We start from the raw sequence: 22875 nt of genomic DNA on the forward strand, positions 1-22875 counted from the left end.
CATACACACCTTGCCTCTCTTACTGTTTCTTTTCTTTCACAAATGGAAGAGAGCCCAGAGGAAGATGACTAAGATGATAAGGCAATTGGCAACTGTGCCATAGGAGAATTGTTTGAAGGAAATGGAACTGGTTAGCCAGGAGAAGGAAGGATTGTGTGTAGAAACGAAGGGACGTGAGAGCTGTCTTCAAGCATTTGAAGGATTGCTATGAGGAAAGGGGATTTGATTTGTTCTGCCTGGCCTCAAAGGGCCTAACTAGGAGCAATGAAAGGCATTGAAGATGGTTTCTCAGAGGGGCAGCTTTTAGGTCAATGTCAGAAAATGCTTCCCAAGAATTAACATTGCTCAAAAGTGGAGTGGGTTGGCTTGTTGAGGAGATAGTAAGTGGTAGGTCTACTACCTCTGTGGAGGTTTTCAAGTGAAAACTTGATGAGTATTTGTCTGTGATGTTACAGAGGGGGTTCTTATATAGATACAGATCAAATTAGGCCTAGAGTTTCTTCTAGATCTGACATTCGATGAATGTTCCACTGAAATCTGGGGAGAAAGGTGTGTGAGTAGGGGAATCCTCGACCCATCTAGAAAGGATAACTGGAATATGTGACTTCATTCCTCCATAGGTTGTCTCTGGCCATTTATCTCCTACTTCTTTCACATCATTTCTGCTTCTGAAAACAAGACTAGATTCTCTTATTTTTCATTGTCAAATCCAGCAAGTTTTTAGTTATCTAAGCAGGGAGAAATACCAATCAGTCAACAAGCATTTATTAAGAACATACTATGTGCAGGAACTGTGCTAAGTTCTGAGCCTACAGAGAAAAAAAAAAAAAAAAAAAAGTGGCTCAGATAATCCCAAAATAATTTCTGTTAGGCTTTGGGGCAATTGTATTATTGTTATTTTTGTATCAGATTTCCCTTTCTAACCATGTTTCTCTCAAGCTGTTTCCTGAGCCCATATTAACTGATTAGAGGGGTAGAGGAAAGAAGGCATTGGGGTTAGTCATTCATTTGCTTATGGGTAATCTAGCAAGTGGGTCTTCACGAGTTGACTTTGCCCTGATTGATAAGACTTTTTTGAGGCATTCCCAGTGAAGTTCATTTCTCTTTTTTTTTTCCCCCTGCCCCTCCTCTTGGCACACAGGGGTTGGCACAGCTTTGTGTGACAATCGAGGAGTGCTGGGACCACGATGCTGAGGCCAGACTCTCTGCGGGCTGCGTAGAGGAACGTGTGTCCTTGATCCGCAAATCTGTCAATGGCACTACCTCGGACTGCCTCGTCTCCCTCGTGACATCTGTCACCAATGTGGACTTACCCCCCAAAGAGTCGAGTATCTAAGTCCTGGGTCCTATTTGTCTTTCCAGACTCAGTGAATTTGAAGAAGAAAAAAGTTAAAAACAACAAAAAAAAAAACAACAAAAAAGAACCATAAAACCAACGAACACATGAATGCAGCTGCTATTTTATCTTGACCTTTTTATTATTATTATTATAATTATTATTATTATTATTGTTATTTTTTGATTGGATCAATTTTTACCAGCATATTGTTCTACTGTATTGAAAACAATGGACATCTCAGCAAGCATTCAGGTCCCGACTCATGAATGCAAAAATGATGTCCATGCCGCAGAACCTCAACAACCTCGTTTTCCGTTTGTGATTCAGTTTTTTAGGTTTTTCTTTGTTGGTCTGTTTTCTCCGCAGAACATCTGTGACACAAAGAAACCCATCTCCCATCTTAGGAAACATAATGCTGCAAACTTTGGAGGAAACTTTAAAAGACTGTTACAAAAGACACCTTTCTCAGAAAAAGGTGTTCTTTCCCCAGTCCACCCTTCCACAACCCCCCATCCCCTTAAAAAAATTTTTTTTCCCTTTTTAGACAGCTTCAAAACAGCAGATGTGTCTTTTACGGATCTAACGGGTGTCATTGTAATGGAGGAAGAACCAGGAAGAGGATGTTAACTCCTGGGATGTGGGGGTTGAAAGGAGGAGGTTGGTGCTGGGGGTGGGCTAAGGAAGGGGGCGACGTTGGACTTGGCAGCATTTGGACAAACATCATTTGTTATGGAGCTACTTCTCAGGTAATCAGTGAATGAGGGGAAGGACATTTTGGACACAGAGCATTCATAGCAAACACAGAATTTAGAGAAAGCATGTCAGGAAGCCCCAGCTGTTCTTGGAGTACACAGGCAACGTTACTTCTTACTTCTTCCATTGTCTTAGACTTGGATATAAGATGGGATGGGAAGTAAAAGGAAAACAGATTTCTCTCCTCCCTCTACCCCAACCAACTTCCAGATAAAATTTACTCTCATTTGAGAAATTTAATTTTTTCCTCCTCTAAAATAGATAATCATGAATAGTTATTAACCAAATATCATTTTTTAAAAAAGAAAAACCCTTTTTTTAGTTCACTGTTTTTCCTTAAGATGGATAAATTGAAGGGACCTTGCCTCCTCCTGGAGCAGTTCAAGGAATAACCCTACGGGGTTGAACAATGGCACAGCCTGAACAATTACTTAAGACCATTGAAAGAAATACAATAAAATTGCTAGCTCTTTAAGGAGAGATTTTTATCTAGAGGGAGGGAGAATGACCTGGGCCTTTGGCCAAGGACCGCAGCACTACTTCAGCACCCAAGAAACATAGGATGACAACAGCTTGGTGCGGGGGTGACTTAAAAGTAGCCACCGTGATGATTTTTAACATCTTTTTTTCAAGTGGCTTGTTGATATGGCTTTCTCTAAACTCTGTGATGAAACTTTGTCTTAAAGTGGTGCATATCTTAAATACCGTTATTCTATTATGCCATAAATTTGCTCTAGTCAGTGAATGTTCCTAATGCTGCTGATTCAACATTTAAATATTTTTTTAATTTGCAAAACATGCAATGTTTTAAAACACACATGCATACACACACACACACACACACACACACACACACACACACATACACATGCTACGTGGCTTCCGAGGTTTAAACTGAAAAGAAAAAAAATTAAAACTTCACGACCACAGACCACCTCAAACCAGAAATACCTCAGAATTTTCTACTTGTATGAGTTTTATTATATATTTTGTTGTGTTGTCTTGTAGTAAGTATATTTTAATGTATGTTGGCTTTTATGACAAGGGAGTTTTAAAAAAAGAAAAAAAAATAGAAAAAAAGTTCCAAAATCTTTTAGGAAGTGCTACCTTTTTTTTGTTTGTTTGGTAATGACCCATTGTAAATAACTGTGTCCGGTTGTAGAACGATTGCCTGCTTAAGGGATTCCTGGGCATTAGTCACTCTTATTTGCGAAGGCTGTTTCCATTCTTTGTTTCTTTGGTCCGTTTTATTAAAAGACAGTACATCTTTTTATCTTAAAGGATGGAGAGTTTGGGTGTGCGGAATGGGGAAGTGATTTTATTGCATTAGAACTGACCTTCAATGAAAAGTAGCTTCCTTTAAAAAAAAAAATCATTCTTTGGCATTTTCTTCATGCCTTGATTATCAGAATGAAAACTAACCCCATTTTCCCCCATACTAAAAAAATGTAGCTCTTGGACCTACTAATTGTATGTATTTCAACAAGGGATTTCATTTTAAATGACACTTCTTATAAGAAATTACCAGAGGAGATAGAATAGAATAGATAGATGTGTGGACAAATAAATGCATGTCTGTTCTATCTGTCATTATAAATACCCAGTTACTGTGATTTTGAGGCTATCTACAAAAAGAGATCATTCTGGGAGCAGTGGTTAAATAGTTTCCTTCAGCTCACTCATTTGCAAATCATGGCATTTTTGGTTGTGCTCCCATGTCCACATGCATGTATAGTACTACACACGCATCACTGAATTTACAATGAATGTTCTGCTCCTGAAACAGGATCCCTGAAGGGATGTCTTGATGAAGGCAGCATGACTGAAGAATGATTTTGTAATGTGGTTGATTTGAGGCCAGTTATAAGGATTTTATTTGCTCTGTGAGTATATGTCTACACAGGGGCTTGTGTATGTCAGTAACTCTTGTGTTAAGGAGTTCCATGGGGTGTGTGACTTTACTCCCTTCTACCTTTCAATATCTTCCTCCTCTTCATCTCTAATATTACAAGGGTTTGAAATATGGGCCAGTCAAGGTTGTTTCAGAGTAGGACATGGGGGTGGGGGTGGGGGTGGAGAAGGTGTGCTGTCTTTTTTTCTATGATGATCTCCATGTTGTTTGGATTTTTTTTTTCATTCAGAATTATTCGTATGGCTAAAATAGGTCTTACAGCAGTTGCTTTTGTGAATCTGATTTCTTTAAAAAGCTTTAAGATATTTATTGAAAGTGCCATATATAATTTTTTTTAGCTTTCTCTGTTACTCAATGTCAGTCATCTCAACCTTCTCATACAGAAGGATAAATTAAAACACGTAAAAAAAAATGTAGCTTCTTTTTACTGCAGGGAATTGTTAGATTACAGGTCCTTGTCATCACACACTGAACAAATAAGGCCCTTGGGTGTTCTGTGGCTTTAAAGTTTTATGCAGGTGGCTTTCAGCTCTCTTTTCATAAGTGGGTTTCAGCAGAATCCATGAGCATGGTTTAGGTGATAGCATTTGACAGTGGCTGAATCAGAAGGGCAGTTCCCTAAAGGTAACGTAGTAGAGCCTCCCTCTGGTGCCAAGTCTCCTTGGTAAACAGTCCCTGCTGACCATACTGAGGAAGGTTGGTTTCAGCAATTGTTAAAAAAAAAAACAGAGCCTTTGAGAGACGGCAGTTGGAACACTCCTGATGTTGGATGAAGTGGTCTTCAATCCTGTACTTCTCTGACTTGTTCTTCTGCCCGTCTTGGTTGTACTGTCAAAAATTCAAATCTGACATTGCCACATTATTTGGCCAGTGGTACAGAAGTCACTCTTTGCAATAATGACATTGGTTCAGATTTGACAATTAGTATGGTGCAAAGATAATATTGGATTACCTCCCAATGCTTCCTGGAGTTGGAGCACCGGGAAATCGTATCTGGGTGCTTTGTCCTTCTAAGCGTCTTCTTCTGTTTTGTAGCAAGTTGCTACCGTATGGCCCAGAGCACCTATCTGCATTTCCTCCATGAAAGACTGACTATATGAGGGTAGGGGAATTCCTTCTCTCTTTCTTCCATTGCCTTTCTCATAAAGAATTTTCCTGACAAAGTATGCCTCCCTCCATTGAAGTGGGAAGTGATAGGGTGCAGAATGAAGCATACATTCTCAAACTTGGCCAGTTATTGATTTGTTTGACTTGAATGGACTTAGTCTTTACAAGGAGGGTTATTTTTTTAAAAAAGCATCCATAAAACATATTATTAGAGGAGTTTACCTAACTCCTAATTTTAAAGAACCCAAACCAGTCTTGATGTTTTCATGCACTGACCTAGACATCCCTGAGGACTGTCCTGGCCTTCCTTTTCCTTTGGGAGAGGTTAAGTGAGGTGCATGGGATAAATTAAGGGGACAGGAGAACTCTGTGGTTCCAGAATAAACATTTCCAGACCAGAGTTCCTCATATGATATCAGCTTCTTCTTATGAAGTTGGAACTTTGGGGGTAAATTCTGGCCTGGGAAGCTCCTATTCAGGATGGCCTTTCTGATGTGCCCACCCTCAGTTTTATAGCACTAATGATTATATGGCAGGAGTATCCTAGAGCTCAGAAGTCCCAGTTGAACACCCTGCCTCTTTGTGGTTTACGGTGTAGGGACCCAGTGGAAATAGCAAAATCCTGAATTGGGGGGTGAGGTGGGGGACAAAAGCTAAGATACCGTAGAGCATCACGTCTCGAGGCAAGGCAATGCTAAGGGAAGCTTCTGTCTCGAATGGTCATTTCTCATCAGTGGCACTCAGTGTGCTATATCCCAGATCCTAGGGAGGCCAAGAAAGTTGCCGGGAGTTAGCAGTCTTGGTGGATAAGTGTTCAACTAACTCCTTAAAAAAGGACTCTGAATTGTTATCACCATCAATAGCAGACATTAGGCAAGTGCACACTAGTATTAATATGGGTTCAGGTACTGTTGCCAGACGTGTAAAGCCGAGGCCAGTGTGAAGAAGACTTGCCTCAAGACGGTGGTACAGAGAGGAGTCCAGTATGGGTACAGTCTTGGCTCATCAGGCCTTCCTCTTTGTTTTACTGTGATGTCAGCTTTATATATCTACCCAGGGTCCTCAGTTTCTCTGTTCCTTAGTGGCATTCCCAGGCTGAACTTGTGTGGCCTATTGCACTAAGCCCCCAACTCTTTTTCATCAGGAATAAATCTATAACAGCTCTGCAGCTCAAATAAAAAAATGCCCATCTCCTCTCCCATGACCACACATTGATAGAAGAACCTAGTTCTGTGTCATTACTCAATGAGGGGAGTGGCCAGTGCTGACCAGGGCTAGAAGACCACGTCATTCCCAAACTTTTTAAAATAATGCACAGGTCTTCCACCTCTCTGAGCATTCTGGTAATTTCTTCCATCAACCTACTGAATTAGATCAAACAGATTGGTTAACCAACTAAAAGAATTACTCATTGTGCCATGGCTTCTTTTTTTTTCCTGGTCACCAGGGTCCCACTGGAGCAGATGTTTTCTATAATAATAATGAACCATGACCACAGGAATAACAACCATACTTGTTTTATTTTGGGGAGCTTCCTTTGCTGAGTGCCTAGCACATAGAGGGTTCCATTCAGAGAGCATTTTTCATAACCTCTCATCCAATGAGAGTGAAATTGTTTTGTCCCAAGAAGTATAAATGGGTAATGGAACTAGCCCGCAAATAGTGAGACCCGTTTTGTTCTCTGTTCTTCTTGATAATGTTGTTTTGTTATTGTTGTTTTGTTTTTGGTTTTTCATTATGGGATTTGAGTGTTGCTAGCACTTACTGGTAAAGCATAAATTTGCAACTGAAAATTTTTTGTTAATGTCCTATTGGTGTACCTATCTAGGTTTTTAGTCTTGGAAATGAAAAGCAAATAACCAACCTCTCGTTTTAACTAGTTAATTTATAATATAATATGGGCCCAAAAGTGTTTTTTAAAAGGGTCCATAAAAATAAACCTAGTTTAAATATCTGCTTTTTAAGCATGATGGGTAAATTTTCATAAGGACTGGTATTTGGAAAGAAAGAAGAGACAGGTTACATTTTAATGTTGCTAAATCTGTGGGTCATAAACTAGTCTTAAGAAATGAGTACAAATATTTACTAGTCTACAGACCTTTTTTCTAGCACACAGGCAAGAAAATGAAGGTTACTTGTATGATTTTTCCATTTGCTCTGCATTGATTATTACTTTTCCTAAGCAAGGGGCTGTTCATGAGGTTATCCTAATTAACATAACCATACCAGTCACATCTAAGCCAGCATGCAATTAGAGCTATTTATTTGACAGGAGGTTTTTTTGTTTTTTTGTTTAACCATTCTTTTATGTCCAAAAGGATAGCTTCTAGTCCTTATAAATCAGAAAGTCATGTATTCAGGCTGATGGTTCAGAAGAATTTTAAGTCATGATCTTCTTGAGTGTTTTGAAGAAATGAGCACACTAGTGCAGGCCCACCAATTCAAGCGACACTTAATTTATGTCGATATTTTAAAATATTTAAACTTATCTTTGATTTGAGTGCTCAGGAATTTTTTAATAAACTGGTGGACATGGTTATCACAACCAAAGGGAAGCTTATAAATCTGCCCTGAAAATAGAAACCCCTTTTTGGGAGATGGTGGCTTAGTTTTTTAGGTAAAGAAAATGAAATAAAAAAAAAAAAACAACTATCCAAGATTTAAATTATCTTTGCATTATCCTTGTTTGTTTTCCAGAAAATTATTTTATTGTATTATTAGCCCTGGGGTCCTTGACCTAATTACAAACAAAATACCAATGAAGTACTGGTGAAATTTAGTGTTTATATTTTAAGCACATTTTGAATGGAGTTTTAATGATTAATTCAGTTTTGACAAGATTTTGAATTAAAATGTTCTTCACTCTTTGGATTATTGCCAAGAATTTAACATTTTCTTAGTATAGTATCTTTCATGGATGAATGAAGACTTTCTGATAAGAGTAGCTCCACCTTATCCCAGGAGTGCCAAAACCAAGCACTTGTATTTCTACCCTATGATGCTCTTCCCTAAGAGAGATCATCGTCTCTATGTTAAATTAAAATATCTGTCTGCCTATATCTCTATTGATTTTCATGATCTATGCCTTGTCCCCAGGGAATATATCTGGATTAGAGGGCATTTTTGAGACTGATCAAAGCTTTTTTTTTTTTTAGCAGTATGGTCACTTTTTTAGTTTGTTTTGTTTTTTTTTTATAATAAACCACATGATCTTGGGTCTTTCTGAATTCTGAGGAAAGAGACAGTTACCTTGTTGATAGGAGATAATTTTTTTTTTCAAGAAATATACACATTTCTTTCTCATGAATTAAAAATCAAATCCTTTAAATCAGAGCTGTCAAACACATGGCCTACAACACTTATAAGTGCTGTCTGAACCATGTAATTGAGAAATATTTAACAAAATTAGTAAAAAATATAATAAAACATAGGTAATATCACATTTTAAAACTGTCCATGTGTAGCTCACAGGCATCCTGATAAATGGATTAGTAGTCCCTATTTCTATTTGAGTTTGACGCCTCTGCTTTAAATGATCCCATGAAGTAGAAGCCAGGCTAGATGGGGGAGAAAATGTGAATAGTAATACAAAAAGCCCTTCCCTGAATGTTTACCATGGTAGCACTATTGTTAAGTAGGACTGTTCTGCTAAGTAAAGTTACTGGTTAATATAGGCTAAGGTGCTGAGTAGGTCAAGACCCTCAATCCCTTCTCCCTTGCCCTCGAATCACTTTTGCATTCAGAATATTATTTAGAAACATTGTAAATAAAAGAGTAGGTTATATAGAGAAAGAACACTTGAAGTTTTACTTTAAAGAGTATATATCTACATCTATATTTAGTTACATAAACTAGCAAGAATTCTACACCTTGCAGATTGTTTTATACCACAAATTATTTTTATAAAGTCTAATGTGTTTCAACAAGAATGATTTTGTAATCAGATCAGCTGAAAAATTTACCTTTCAAAGTGTGCACTAGAGAAAATCAAAGGTTCAGAACTTTAAAAAAAAAACAAACCTAGTATTACACTCTCTGGGACTACAGTGTGTTTCAATATGGTTTTACTTGGCCATGCCAAACCCCATAGAAAACTCTTGTGTTCCACATAACATAGTAACTTGTGGCTTAAGAGGATGTGCAGGAGATACAGAGAGGAGTGGAAGAAGATATCTAAAATTCTTAGTAGCTACAAAGAGCAAAATGAAATTAAGGTTTGCCAGTTTGAGATGAAATATTTTAATTAGGAACTGAATTATTCTATTGGTCTGTTGATCAAAGGTGATGGAAAATTACCAATTCTGACAGTAACAGCAGTTGTATCTGCTACTTGGATGTAATCTGGAAAGAGATTTAGCCAATGAATTTAGAGACATCTCTCTGAAACTTGTTGCCCCTAGAAGAGCACAGGAGCATTATAGGGTCAAGACTTTAGAACACTTAGAGATTTATCCACTTTCCGAAAAGTTTAGTTTCACTGCCATATTAAAGGGAAGCTTTTAGTTTGGGCTTGAGTTTTGGTGATGAGTGGAAGGGTTGATGTGTGTGTGTGCTTCGGGGTTAGAGTAGAGAAGGAGTTGGGAGGGGAGTGAGATGTCCAAAACCAATATGGAGATAACTTTCCTTTTTACTTTAATTGCAAATTCTAAATCTGTTTTAGAACATGTGCTTCTCTGTGCTCCAGCATGGAAAGTGTCCTGGTTTGGGCCAAGGTTACATGTACTCGGAAAGAGTTTTCCTGGAGTCCCTCAGGTTCTCAAGTATGCTGCAAGTGCATCGTCTTAGATGGGACTTGTTCATCTAAAAATTCTGGTTTGAGATAAAGCTGTACACAGTTAGCTAGAGAGAATATTTAGATTCAGTCTGTTGAGTGATATTTTGTAAAACCAACCCGCTGTTTTCCCCCCTACACATTTCTGCAGTAAAATAACAATTTTGTGATACCTAGCTACTTGCCCTAGAATGTAATTCTGTGTGCCTTTATTTTCCTCCCCTGTAAAAGCAACTGCTGTAAGCTTTTCCTACCTGTCTTTTCAGATTTAAAACTCAATCTCGCCCTCATTTCTCCCTTGTTGTTTCTGGATACAGTCTGTGATCCAGGTATTTGAAGAACCAATTACCTCAAACCTTATGTTGATGAGCAGTGTTGCTCTCTGAGTTCTCCTTGATACCACGCTATTGTAACATCCACAAAAAGAAAACCATGCTATATTTGGGTGTCGGGGAGTTTTTGCGTGGAGTTGTTTGTTTGTTTTCTCCCTACCCCAAGGAAAATGATTCCCAAGGACTGAGGAGGGGGAAAAAAAGCTTTCTAATATTGAAATCAGAAGGGCTTTTTGGCTAGACCAATAAGAACAATGGTGGGTGCTTCAAGAGAGTTAACTAAAGTGCTTCCTGTTACTCTGCTAATTCTGTTTTCAGTATTCTAAGACCTGAATAGGTAAAATGGTTAAATTGGCTAGGTTTGTATATAAATTATTATTTCCAAAGCTAAGGGCTTTGTAGCAAGTTTTCAGTGATTAAAGCTCAAGTGTAGAACATTCCTTTAAAAAGTTGGGTCAAAAGCTCACCATGTACATATATATACCACAGTGCATTCTGAAAAGAAGTTTGTAGCATTTGTCTCTGTGAAATGAAGCCTTGTGGGTTGTGGTTGTTTTGTCATTTGATTTTATTTTTAACCAACACAGTGAATTTACATAGATATCTGAATTCCAGACTCAGGGGTAACAGTCAAACCCCAAATTCCAAAGTGGTAACTCAGTAAGTAACAGAGAGCTACCTGGCTATGTTGTTGAAGATTCCCTAGAACAATGTTGCCTGGGCAAAGCTAGTGTGGTGGAAAGGGTGTGGGAAATCCTGACTCAGCCTCGGAATACTGATGAAACTGCCTTTTATTGAATGATACAGGTGACTGTTTCTTTTTAGGGCTTTGCTCCTAGTGGGCTGTCCAGAGAGCACTTGCCACCAAGATGCCACCAAGTTTAAAGACATTTTCAGCCAAACAATTTCTCCATAAAGAAATACTTTCTCGTCTAAATATGACCAGTTTGAAAGGGGGAGTAATTCTGGTGGGGTGGGAGACACATCCATTTTTATTTTTAAAACATCAGTGTTCAAGTCAGTGTCAAGGGTTAAGTGTGTAATAATGACAGTTACAGGGATTCTTCAATAAACCCTTTAAAAAGTATTAAAAACCTCCCAAGAAAGGAGGAGCTTTTTTTTTTGAATGCCAATGGCTCCCCCACCCCCTTATTTTCTGACATTGTGTAAAGATGTAAAGAATGGTTCTTGGGAATTAAGGGCGGTGATGGCTGCAGGTTTAGTGACATGCTCCTTATTTTGATTCTAAATGCCATGAATCCACACAGTGCCATTTTTCAATTGTCCCAAATATCTGCTTCTGAGTTCTACATGATTTTAATGGTAGAGTCAAAGGCCTATATCATCCTCCCTACACCAGTGACTATATTTCACTTTTGTCCTTAAGTTTGACTAATTTTATGCAGTACTGCCAAATTTACCCAAGTTTCATTTGATGTCAATTCTTGTGGAAAGAGCTCTCTACATGCAACACAAAACAGTTCAGCAACACAGCATGGTACAAAGCTCATAAGATGGATTTTGGAACCAGCATGAAGAACTGACATATCTCTCCATTTGCCATTTTAAAGAGTTACACATCAGTTTTTACCAGCTGTTTCTAAATTTGTGCTTTATTTGAAAGGAATAGGAAAAAAAAAATCCTAAGATTTGTCTAGCTTAGTATGTGTATGTCAGTTTTAGGATGGATAGCTAAGTCTTATTGCGCTGTGTTCCTTAACTTGTATATAAAGAGTATATGTGTCAGAATTTGGCAGTGACCTGCTTCTCCAGGATTCAGTTTGACAGATGAGTAAGCTCTAAAGATGAGGTCAGTACATGATTCCAAACTGCATTCGAGTTCAGCAAAACTGAATTGAAGAAGCTCTTTCAAATGGTAAAACTAATTTAATGACTTCTGGTCCTTGGCTCCAATTCAGTAAGTACTGTTTGTATACCAGGATATGTGAAATGTAAATGTTGTAGGTTATATTTCACTTGTAGCTTTGAAATAAAAATTTTGTAGAACAGAGATAGCTTGTACTACTGAGTTAACAAAAGTTATTCTGAAGTATCCTGTTAAAGAAAAGGAATATACAGAGTTAAGCTTGTGCTGTTACCCCCTTTTGGATTGAAAAAGTGTGCTGATTTTTAAAAATATATATATTATATATATACACACACATACACACACACACACACACACACACATACACATATAAAATGGCCTAAAGCAGACATCCATGTATTGCAGTTGCAAATTGAAGAAATTTCAGAAAGGACATTGTATCATAGTTCCTACATTTGCAGTGGTTCTTCGTTCTCCTTTTTACTGTGGTAATTTTAGAAATGAGTACCAAGTTTGAAATGAGATCTGCCAAGTTGGGGCTTTGCTGCACTGGGTCCCTGAGTAAACCAGTATGAATGTAGTCTTTGCCCTGTGTGAAGAAGCAGCCACGCCCCAACAGAATAGGAGAAAAACCGTAGAAAGAGCAATTTCAAGTTTATCTTTTTTTTGTATATGAAAATAAATGGTAAATTTGAAAAAAAAAAAAACAAACAAAACCAAACGGTCTGTGTTCTTTGTTCTTTATGAGAAAGTGTAGACTTCCAATGAGTGACCATGGACACTGTAAAAGGAGGTGAGTGCAAAGTGGGTGCTGAGGTTCAGCTGCCTCCAATCCTGAGATGTGTATCTTTTCGAGGTCTGCAAACTATGTGTTCTAAGGACTCCCTTAGTGTAAGACTTCTTGGAGGAGGAGGGGAAGCTTTTCCCTGCCTCCTGGAGGTAAGAACCTTGATGCTGTAGGGGAGCAGACTTCTGGGAGCCCTTGCAGATGAGCCCTTTGTCTCCTAGTATCTCTGGAGTTCTCTCTTTGGAACCCCCTGAGTTGGCCATACTTTCCTGGAGCATGGCTTCTTGCCAGCGCATTTTAATGATAATGGGAGAGGGGAAAAGGAATAAGCATTTATTTTTTTTTTTAATTTTAATTTTTTTTTTTAGGCAATTGGGGTTAAGTGACTTGCCCAGGGTCACACAGCTAGTAAGTGTCAAGTGTGTGGTCTGAGGCCAGATTTGAACTCAGGTCCTCCTGACTTCAGGGCCGGTGCTCTATCTACTGCGCCACCTCGCTGCTCTGGAATGAGCATTTATATAGCGCCTACTATGTGCTGAGTGCTTTGCATATAATAATAATAATAACTAACGTTTATTATGTAGCACGTGCTATGTGCCAGACACTGCTAGGCACTTTATAATTAGCTCATTCAATTCTTACAATAAGCCTGAGAGGTAGGTGGTGTTGCTATTTCCATTTTATAGTTGAAACAGGCAAACAGAGGGCCAGCGACTTGCCAGCTACTAAAAACTAGCATTTTACAAGTGGTTTAAGGTTTGCCAAGTGCTTTACATGTGTAATTTGATAGGAGCTTCATAACAATTCTGTGAGGGAGGCACTATTATGATCCCCTTTTTACAGATGGGAAAACTGAGGCAGAGAGCTTCAGTGACTTGCCCAGGGTCAAGCAACTAGTAAGTGCCCAAGGCAGGATTTGAACTCAGATATTCTTGATTCCTAAGCCCTACACTATCCACTGTACCAACTGGCTTCCTCCTTTTTAGGTAGTCTTGGTGACTTCACAGAATTCATTCTTTTAACAGCTTGGCATAGAAGTGTGAATTTTAGCATTAAAGTCAGTATGCTTACCTGTCAGTATGCCTTTTGGACCCTGAAAACTGAAGGTGGGGAGGGAGGAGTGGCAGGGGTAGGCCACCCCTTGTGGCACAAGGTGTATGTAGAAGGGTACACACAGAGAGATCTTTTAATATTAATTTTATAAAGGGACATTTCTAATGCCAGAAAGTTCCCATAGTATAGAGCTAGTTATTTTGTGATAAATGAGGTTCCAGGTATTTAACTGAAGGCTCAAAACCTCTGATGGATGGCAGTGGTTTTCAGATCCGGTTTGGGGAGCAGCAGTCACTGCAATAAGCCTTTATTAAACACCTTTTACTAGGCATTGTCTAAATTCAGGATACAAAGACAAAAACGAAGTAATCCCTGCTCCCAAGGAACTTCCATTCTAAGAAGGGAGAAACATATATAAGCATGTAAAAACACTGAATACAAGGTAACTTGGGAAGAGAAGGCACCATCAGTAAAGGCTTCTTGTAATACATGGCTTCTTAAGCTGGGCTCCATGAACTTAGAAAAAAATATTGATAACTTTCAATACATTTGATTTTCTTTGTAATCCTATGTATTTTATGCACTTAAAACATTATTCTGAGTTCATACACCTCATCAGACTGCCAAGCGGACCCATGACATACAAAAAAGGGTTAAGAACTCCTGGTGGAAAAAGTGGTGCTACCTCAAGTCTTGAAGGAAATCAGAAATTCCAAGAGACAAGAGTTGGGGAGGAAGTACATTTCAGACAGAGGAGCCAACCAGGACAAAGAAAAAGAGATGGCAGATGGACAATTATGTGTAGGGAGCAGTAAGTGGGCTGGTGTGGCTGATCTGTAGAATGTGTGGAGAGTCAAAGACTGGAAAGGTAGAAAGGGCCCAGGTTGTGAAGAGATTTCTATCCTCAGCAGAGGAGTTGATCCTTGAGGCAGTGGGAGCTCTGGTGTTTATTGAGTAGGAGGATGACAATTTAGACTTGTATTGGAAGAAAACCACTTTGACAGGTGTGTGGAGAACAGAGAAGAGTGGAGAGAGACTTGAGGCAAGGAGACAAATGAGGGGGGCATTGCAAGATTCCAGGCAAGGGATGGTGGCCGTATGACTGGAGATAAGGGGATGGACAGAGAGATGCAAAGGTAGAAACTGGGAAATCAGACAAGTGATGTGATGTTTAGAAGGAGTGAGGGTGAGGAGTCAAAGATCAGACTGGGGTTGCTAATCTGGATGACCGAAGAATGAAGTGCCTTTGATGGTATAGGAAAGGTCAGAAATGGGGTAGGTTGGTGGTAAGGATGAAGTCTTTCAGACATGCTGAGTTTGAAGTGTCTACTGGACGTTCAGTACTATGTGTCCCACAGTCAATTGGGGATATGGGACTAGAAGTCAGAGATTCGGACTGGATATGTTGGCCTGGGAGTCATCCACATAGCAATGATAACAACTCATGGAAGTTGACGAAGGTACAGAGATTACAGAGAGAAGGAGTGCCCAGGACAGAACCTTGGGAGGTACCCACATCCATGGCTATGACATGGATGATGAATAAGTGGGCTTGTTCAGATTCTCTGGTCGTGAATACCTTCATATTTCTTCACCATGCCATGGAATTTTAGAACTACTAGACACCATTAGAATTTGATAAGTTTGGAATTAAAGGAAATAATACTTTTTATAGGGGTCAGTGGAATCTTAGAGCCCCATTCTCCTAGGACATAATCTAAACTGTAAATATGTGTAGGTTCAAGACAATTTGGGTACATTAATGTATGATTGATCCATAACATAATAAGGGAAGATTGGGTTGTTGGAATCCATTCCATTCCTTACCTCTGATAGAAAGCAGATGGCTGCAGGCCTTAGAATCAGGAAGAGCTAAATTCAAATTCTGCCTTAGACACTGGCTGTGAGACTCTGGGTGCGTCACTTAACCCTTTTCAGTATTCATTGCCTCATCTCTAAAACGAGAATAAGAAAACTTCCCTCATAGGTTTGTTGTGAAAATCAAGTGAGATAGCATGTAAAGCAGTTTGCAAACCTTAAAGGGCTCTGTAAATGCAAGCTATCTCCAACATCGTTGTCATCATCATCATCATCATTACCTTCCTTTGACAACAGGCTGTTTCCATAGTCCAGGTGAAAGGTGATGAGGACCTGAACAAGAGGTGAGTAGGGAGTAGTGGATATATGTAAATTATTTTCTATTCCTTTTTTCACTTCTTTTTTTACTCTTCCTTTATCCATCCTTCCCTGATTATTCCATGTGCCCATTGATGGCACCCATAGTGATTGCTAGCTCCACTAATGAAATCTGGAGCTCAAGAAGTTGCTCCTGAATGCCTTAGAGTGTGAGGGTCTTCTAAAGAACTGGTGGAAATTGAATTTGCTGAAATTTTTTTTGTCCTTTTGTCCTTTGACCTTTTGTCCTTATTTTCTTGTCCTTTTTTGTCCTTTGTGTATTTTCTCCAGGACAAACATTGCTTTTCACAAAGTAGGAGCTTAATAAGTGGTTGTTGAACGAACCTTCTCAGTCAGCCAAGTAAAGTTACTAACATTGCCCTCAGCTCTTCTTTGACTGGACATTTTTAGGTCCTTTATGTCCTTCCCAATCCTTGAAGGAGGACATCTCGTGCTCAAATACTCCCTGATATCATCCTGCTGCCAAGTCCCAAATTTAGCCAGGCTATAGCTGGGGTGGGAACTAAATAGTTTCTGAAAAAGGTAGTTTCACGATCTTTGCTTCCCTCCTCAAGAGCCTGGCAAATCTGACACAGATGTCAGGAGATTTTCTGTGGGCTCTGTCTTGGACCCTCTCCTCTATTCCTTCTCCCTTGGTGATCTCTTTATCTCCTGTGGGTGCAATTACCATGCCTATGGAGATGACTTCCATATTTACATCACCAGATTAATCTCTCTCTGGAACACCACTCTTGTATTACCAACTCTCCATTGGACGACTCTACCTGGATGTGTCCCACAGGTATCTCAAATTCAACACGGTGCAAAATGGAATTGGTTACATTTTCTTCCCACCCCCAAACTGATCCCTTCTCCAAACTTGCCTCTTTCTGCTGAGGGTGTCACAACCCTTCTGGTCATCCAGTTTTGCAACTTTGGAGTCATCCTCTCTCTCACTTCCCACTTTTGATCTTGCCAAATCTTACTGATTCTACCTACGCAGGATCTCTTGTATCCATCACTTTGTCCCTAGCCACTCTTCTCACTCAGGCGTTCGTCCACCACTTGTCTGGCAATAACATCCTGATCAGTCTTTCTCCTGTCCAATCTAGTCTGTACCAACTGGTTCTACTAAAACACAGATCTGTCCACATCACTCTCCCACTTACAAATTTTCAGCGGGTTTCTGTTGCTTCTAGGATAAAATAAAAATCCTTAGCCTGGTATTTAGAGTTCTCTAGAATAGAGGTGTCAAAACACATGGCCTGAAGGCCCAAGCAGCCCCATAACACTTGGGAGTGAGGTCAAAACCAGATTAAGATGTAATTGGGAAATATTTAACAAATCAAGAAGCAATAAACATAGATAACATTACATTTTAATTCAATATGCAGCTGCCCTATGGATTAGCAGTGCCCAGTTCTAGTTGATTTTAACATCACTATTCTAGAATATGGCTTCTGCCTCCCTTTGCAGATATTTCTTATGGTATCATTTACCTTCCTGTTCTCTCTTTTTCTTACAAGTATTCATTACCCAGAGAAGGAGTGTGATATCCTAGTTGGCCACCAAGGGGCACTGTATTCAAGCCACCAGCCAAGTGGTGGCCTCATAGTTTCTCTGGAGGGAATGTGATAGTTTCCCACATCACAAAATCCATGCTAGCAAAATTCTGAACATAGAACAAGGGGTAATAAAATATTGCTCAGGATTATTTATAAAAGAGGAAAATCTCTGCTCACATCACCCTGTATCTGGGCGTTTCTTCCTTTGCCTCACAATCCCACTTTTTAAAAAGCTTTTACAAAAGGATGTTTACTTTTCAGATATTGCAATGACAGGGGCACGAGTTTCCCTTCACCCTAACATTTCGGGACATTTACAGTCTGCAAGTCACAGAAGGAAGTAGGGACCTCAAAAGCTAAGCGGAAACAATGTGGCTCAGCTTCCCCAGGCCTTAATGATCTAAACCACAAAGAATGGGCCACCTGCAAAGGGAGAAACTAAAAGGAGAGACTGAAAGAAAAAGTAAAAGGAAGACCAGGGGCTCTTTCTTCCTTCCCCCCACCTCTTCCTTCCCTCCCCCACTCCCTCAGACCCATAAACTCCTCCCTATACCACCTTAGTCTCTAGGTTGAGTGGGCTCGGACAATGCATATGCATAGCATTTGGTCCCACCAAATTCATATCCAAACGCGGCATTGCATCACTGCTGGAGGAACCTTTGTTGTAGCTCCCCCTGGGGCTAGGTCCTGAATGTCGTTCCTTGGGACCTCAAAGTTGAAGTAGCTGGTTGCAAACCCCCGAACAGAGTCTACTCCCTGGCCTTTCAAAATTCACAAGGACATAGTCTCCAGACTCTTTCCTTTAAATTGAAAGAATAAATGCGGAAGCAAAGAGCCGAGGCCTATGTTTATGGGCCCCAGGTATGCCTTAGGTCTCTCTTTACAGAGTGATCCCTCTTCTCTCACCAGAATGCCTCCAGGCAGAAAGAAGACAAACAAAAGAGAAGCTGACTGTACCCATTCACAGAACACAAGCAGTCATACTGTAGCCACAAAGTTTATTAGGCATAGAAAAAATAAAAGGAAAAAATAGTTTTGTTCCCCATAGGGCCCTCTACCCAACTCATCCTGACCACCCTGTCTAGACTTTGGAGTGCCCGTGGAAAGGTTCTGAAGCACCCATACCACAGGTGTGGATAAGAAATAAGACAGGACGTGATTGTGTCTAGAGCTCTGGATCTCAGAGTTTAAACCAGGAAGGCAAAAACAGTACAGAGAAAGGTGGATTTCCCTGCCCTTAATTTACTATTGCTATAGGCTCCTGAGGCAGGCGGTGATTCAGCGGATAGAGCACAGGGCCTGGAGTCAGAAAAATCTGAGTTCAAATTCAGCCTCAGACCCTTCCTCGCTGTGTGATCTGGGCAAGTCACTTAAGCACTGATTGCCCTACAAAATGGATCCATCTGAGAAGGAAAGGGCAAACCACTCTAGTATCTTTGCCAAGAAAGACCCAAATGGAGTCACAAGGGGTCGCACATGAGTGAAACAACTAAACAACCACACAGCTCTCGGGTAGCTGACAGCTCCAGCCCTTGATCTCAAGGTCTCTGGTTCTCACTTCTGCTTACGGTCTGGTCACTTCTGCAACACTGGTCTTGCCTCTGGTCTTAAATACAAACAGAGGCATGGGTCCTGGTGGCTGCAAGGATCCAAACACTCTCACCCTTATTATGGGTGAGAATCCTCAGTTCAACTGCAGTAACCCTCTGCCCCCACATCCTGAATAGCAAGCAGTCTTTTTCTAAGGCAAAGGAAGAAGGGACATAGATGTAGCAGTCTGCTGGTAACTCCCAGCTCTCGGCAGGGGGTGGGGGGAATATACTCACAATTTTTAAGTTTTGTCTACATTTAAGTTTAATCTAATTTTTTGTTCTCTCCATCACTTTCTTAAGTCTGTATAATCAACCAAACAATAAATCAAGCCCTGATTTATTTACATACATATGTGTGTGTGTGTGTGTGTGTGTATATAAAACATGTAATTAATTTATTTACTTGTCAATTTTCAAGGTGGAAAATTACTAACAGGCAGACAAAGGTTTAGTTCTGTGCTCTAGTTTAAATTTATGTGTATCTTAAGCTAACTCCTGGCCTTTTTATATCTGAGGTAAAAATCAGGATATAGGAAACATTTAGGTAAAAGAGAGGAACAAGAGTATATTAGAGGACCTGCATCCATTAGACAGCGACAGAAAAAGGAAGTTGGGACAAGAGCAGACTTTTTTCTTTTTTGGGGGGGGGGTGGCAGGAGGAACTATCCTCAGTCTTTGATGAGGTGGATACAACCTGGAGCTTTGGCCTGAGTCTTTTGCACCAAAATACTTGGGGTTCGAGGAGCAGGGGAGGGAAGCAAGATGTGGGGGGAAGGAAGAGTCAATGGTCTTCTTTTTATTTTTCTTTTAGTCTCTCCTTTTAGTTTCTCCTTTTGCCTGCTGCACATTCTTCATGGTTCAGATCTTTAAGGCCTACAGAAGCTGAGCTTGGTTGCTTCTGCTCAGCTTTTGAGGTCCCTACTTCCTTTCTGTGCCTTGCAGACTATGTCCCTTTAAGAATACCAGAACATGACTCAATTCCACCTTCCATATCAAATATTACCATTGTCCCAAATTGCTCTCAAGGATAAGAGGAGAGTGCCTGCCTCTCAGAACTATGAATCCTAGGGTGCTGGTCAGTTCTAAAACTCCAATTATTTAGGTAATTCCTTAACATCTTGACATATATGCAGGTCTCACCACTTTCTGTTGTTTCATCAATCTGTTTCAATTTTGGAACTACTGGATCAAGTCAACAAACATTTATTAATCACCTACCATGTGTCAGGCACTGTGCTAAGTGATGGGGATACAAAGAATGGGGAAAAACAGTCCCAGCATTCAAGGAGCTCACAAGGTTGTACAAGCAAGATATATACAGGATAAATTGGAGTTAATCTCAGAGGGTAGGCACTAAGAGTAAGAGGCCCAAGAAAAGCATTTGATAGAGGGGTGGAACTTTTGCTGAGACTTGAAAAAAGCCAGGAAAACCAGGGGCAAAGATGAGAGAGAGAATTCCAGACATGGGAGATAGTCAGTGGAAATGCCTGTAATCAGGAGATGGAGTGAGTTGTATAAGGAAGAGCAAAGAAGCCAGGGTAACTACACAAGAGTATATGGCTAGGGATGGAAAGGAAGTCAAGAGCCAGGTAGGTAACAAGGAGCTTTAAAAGCCAAACAGAGGATTTTATATTTGATTGGGGAGGTAATAGGGAGCCACTAGAGTTTATTGAATGAGGGCAGGGTGACATGATCTGACTGGGGACCCCTAGATGAGATGGTACTAAAAACACTCAATGCAATTACATTAATATTTAATTACATGTAGATGTCTTGTTTTGCCTCTCCCTTCTTCAGTAGAATATAAACTCTTTGAGGGCAGAGACATTTTATTTTTGTTTTTGTATCTTGATACATAGCATTGTGCCTTACACAAAGCACTGAAGAAATAGGGTGTGGGGGGTTTGTTAGATATATAAACAGTTTTAAAGATATAATTTTAAAATACTTAGGTTTGAGACCAGCCTTGACAATTAATAGGAACCTAAGATATTCGAGTTTTATGGGATTTTAGAAATTATCGATTCCAACCTCATCATTTTACAAATGAGAACTAAGATTCAGAAAGTCATATAATGACACAGTATTTGACTTGGAAGTGACCCCAGTAGTCATTTAGTCAAATTCATACCCGGGAAGTCCGTGTTATACATACTTAAGTGGTCATCCGGCCTGTACTTGAAGACTTCAGCCCATTCCACTTACTGATAAATAGTTGTAAATAGTCAATTTTTCCTGATTTTCAGCTGGAATTTTCCCCTGCCAATTCCATACACTGCTCTCTATTTTTTCCCTAGTGAACTAATGAACAAGTCTAATCCTCTCCCTCTTGACAGCCCTTTAAAATTTAAAGTTTAAATACTTGTTAAGTCACAAGTGACTTGCCCAAAGTCACACGAGGAATGGTACATGCATGGTAAGGCAGGAATTGAAGCCAGGTGATATAGGGACAAGTACAATGGATTCAAAGTCAAAAGATCTGAGTTCAAAGCTCAGTTCTGTTATTTTCTACCCATGTGATGTGGAGTGAGTCACAACTCTTGTGAACTCAAATGAGTTTAAGCACTCTAACATCCCTTCATACTCTAACTCCAAATCTAGTGCCATTTATGCTATACCATTGGCTCTGTGATCTTGATCATATATAATCTCTTTGTTTTGTTTTAGAGGCAATCAAGGTTAAGTGACTTGCCCAAGGTCACATAGCTAGTAAGAGAGACTGAGGCTGGATTTGAACTCAGGTGCTCCTGACTCCAGGGCCAGTGCTCTATCCACTGTGCCACCTAGCTGCCCCCCTACAATCTCTTTGAGTCTGTTTGCACATATGTAAAATGGGAATAATCCTTGTACCATCTATGCTGGGAGGTGGTGGTGAGGAAAGTGCTCTGTAAACATTTAAAGTACTTTTGATGTGAGTAGTTATTACTTCAATGGGTCTATGTGCTCATCCCAATTTGGATACTCTTGGCAATGGTGTGGATCTCAACCTGTCCTCACCTTCTCACTCTGTATGCTTTTTGGCAGCATCCACCTATAAAATCTTCACATAAGTTCGATCCAACATGCCAGACGCTTTCTTATAGATCTTTTCATGGTTTGTGGGTGCCTGGGAAGCAGTTGGGACTGTCCATCTGTCATTTGTTTCACTTTCAAGGTGGCTAGCCCACGTCCTCTTCAGATCATGTATTATGTTATCCCTCTAAGCTACTTCTTGCACATAAGTCACTGTTGGTAACTGGCTGCAACCTACTTATACCCTCCATGAGTCAAACATTTTCTTTTTTAAAAAGTTTTTTTTTAAATACGTTTTCTTGTTGCTTAAAAAAAAAAAATCACTCTCACTGCCCCAGAAAAGTCTCCTTTATAACAAAGAATCACAGGTAAGGAAGAGAAACCCATACTTAGAATCTGGACCCACCCGACAGCCTCTGTCTCCTGCATCTATGTTCCACCACCTCTCAGACCAGAGGGTAAAGGTCGCTCACTCTCTATATTGTGTTCCCCTTCCTTACTGGGATGTCATCTCCATGAGGGTCTTTGTATCCCCAGAACCTTAGAGTGTCCGACAAGTAGTCAGCATTTAGTCAGCACTTTTCATTTATTCAATTCGTCATCTCAAGTTTGATCATGCATTGTGTTCTAACTTGTTTCATTGCTGTAT

At 39.9% G+C, this 22875-nt stretch overlaps 1 protein-coding gene across 1 annotated transcript in view; it reads left to right on the plus strand.

The window, feature by feature from the left end:
• The window catches only part of ACVR2B (activin A receptor type 2B), an 87539-nt gene extending 85400 nt beyond the window's left edge, over positions 1–2139 (plus strand). Inside the window, exon 11 of the mRNA XM_027837051.1 lies at positions 1142–2139. Within this exon, the coding sequence (XP_027692852.1) occupies positions 1142–1336 (195 nt within the window). The 3' untranslated portion in view covers positions 1337–2139. The remainder of the gene's footprint in view (positions 1–1141) is intronic.
• Positions 2140–22875: the final 20736 nt, after the last annotated feature.

This window comes from Vombatus ursinus, unplaced genomic scaffold, assembly GCF_900497805.2.
Source record: "Vombatus ursinus unplaced genomic scaffold, bare-nosed wombat genome assembly UNPS02014820.1, whole genome shotgun sequence".
In the NCBI taxonomy this organism is placed as follows: Eukaryota; Metazoa; Chordata; class Mammalia; order Diprotodontia; family Vombatidae; genus Vombatus; species Vombatus ursinus.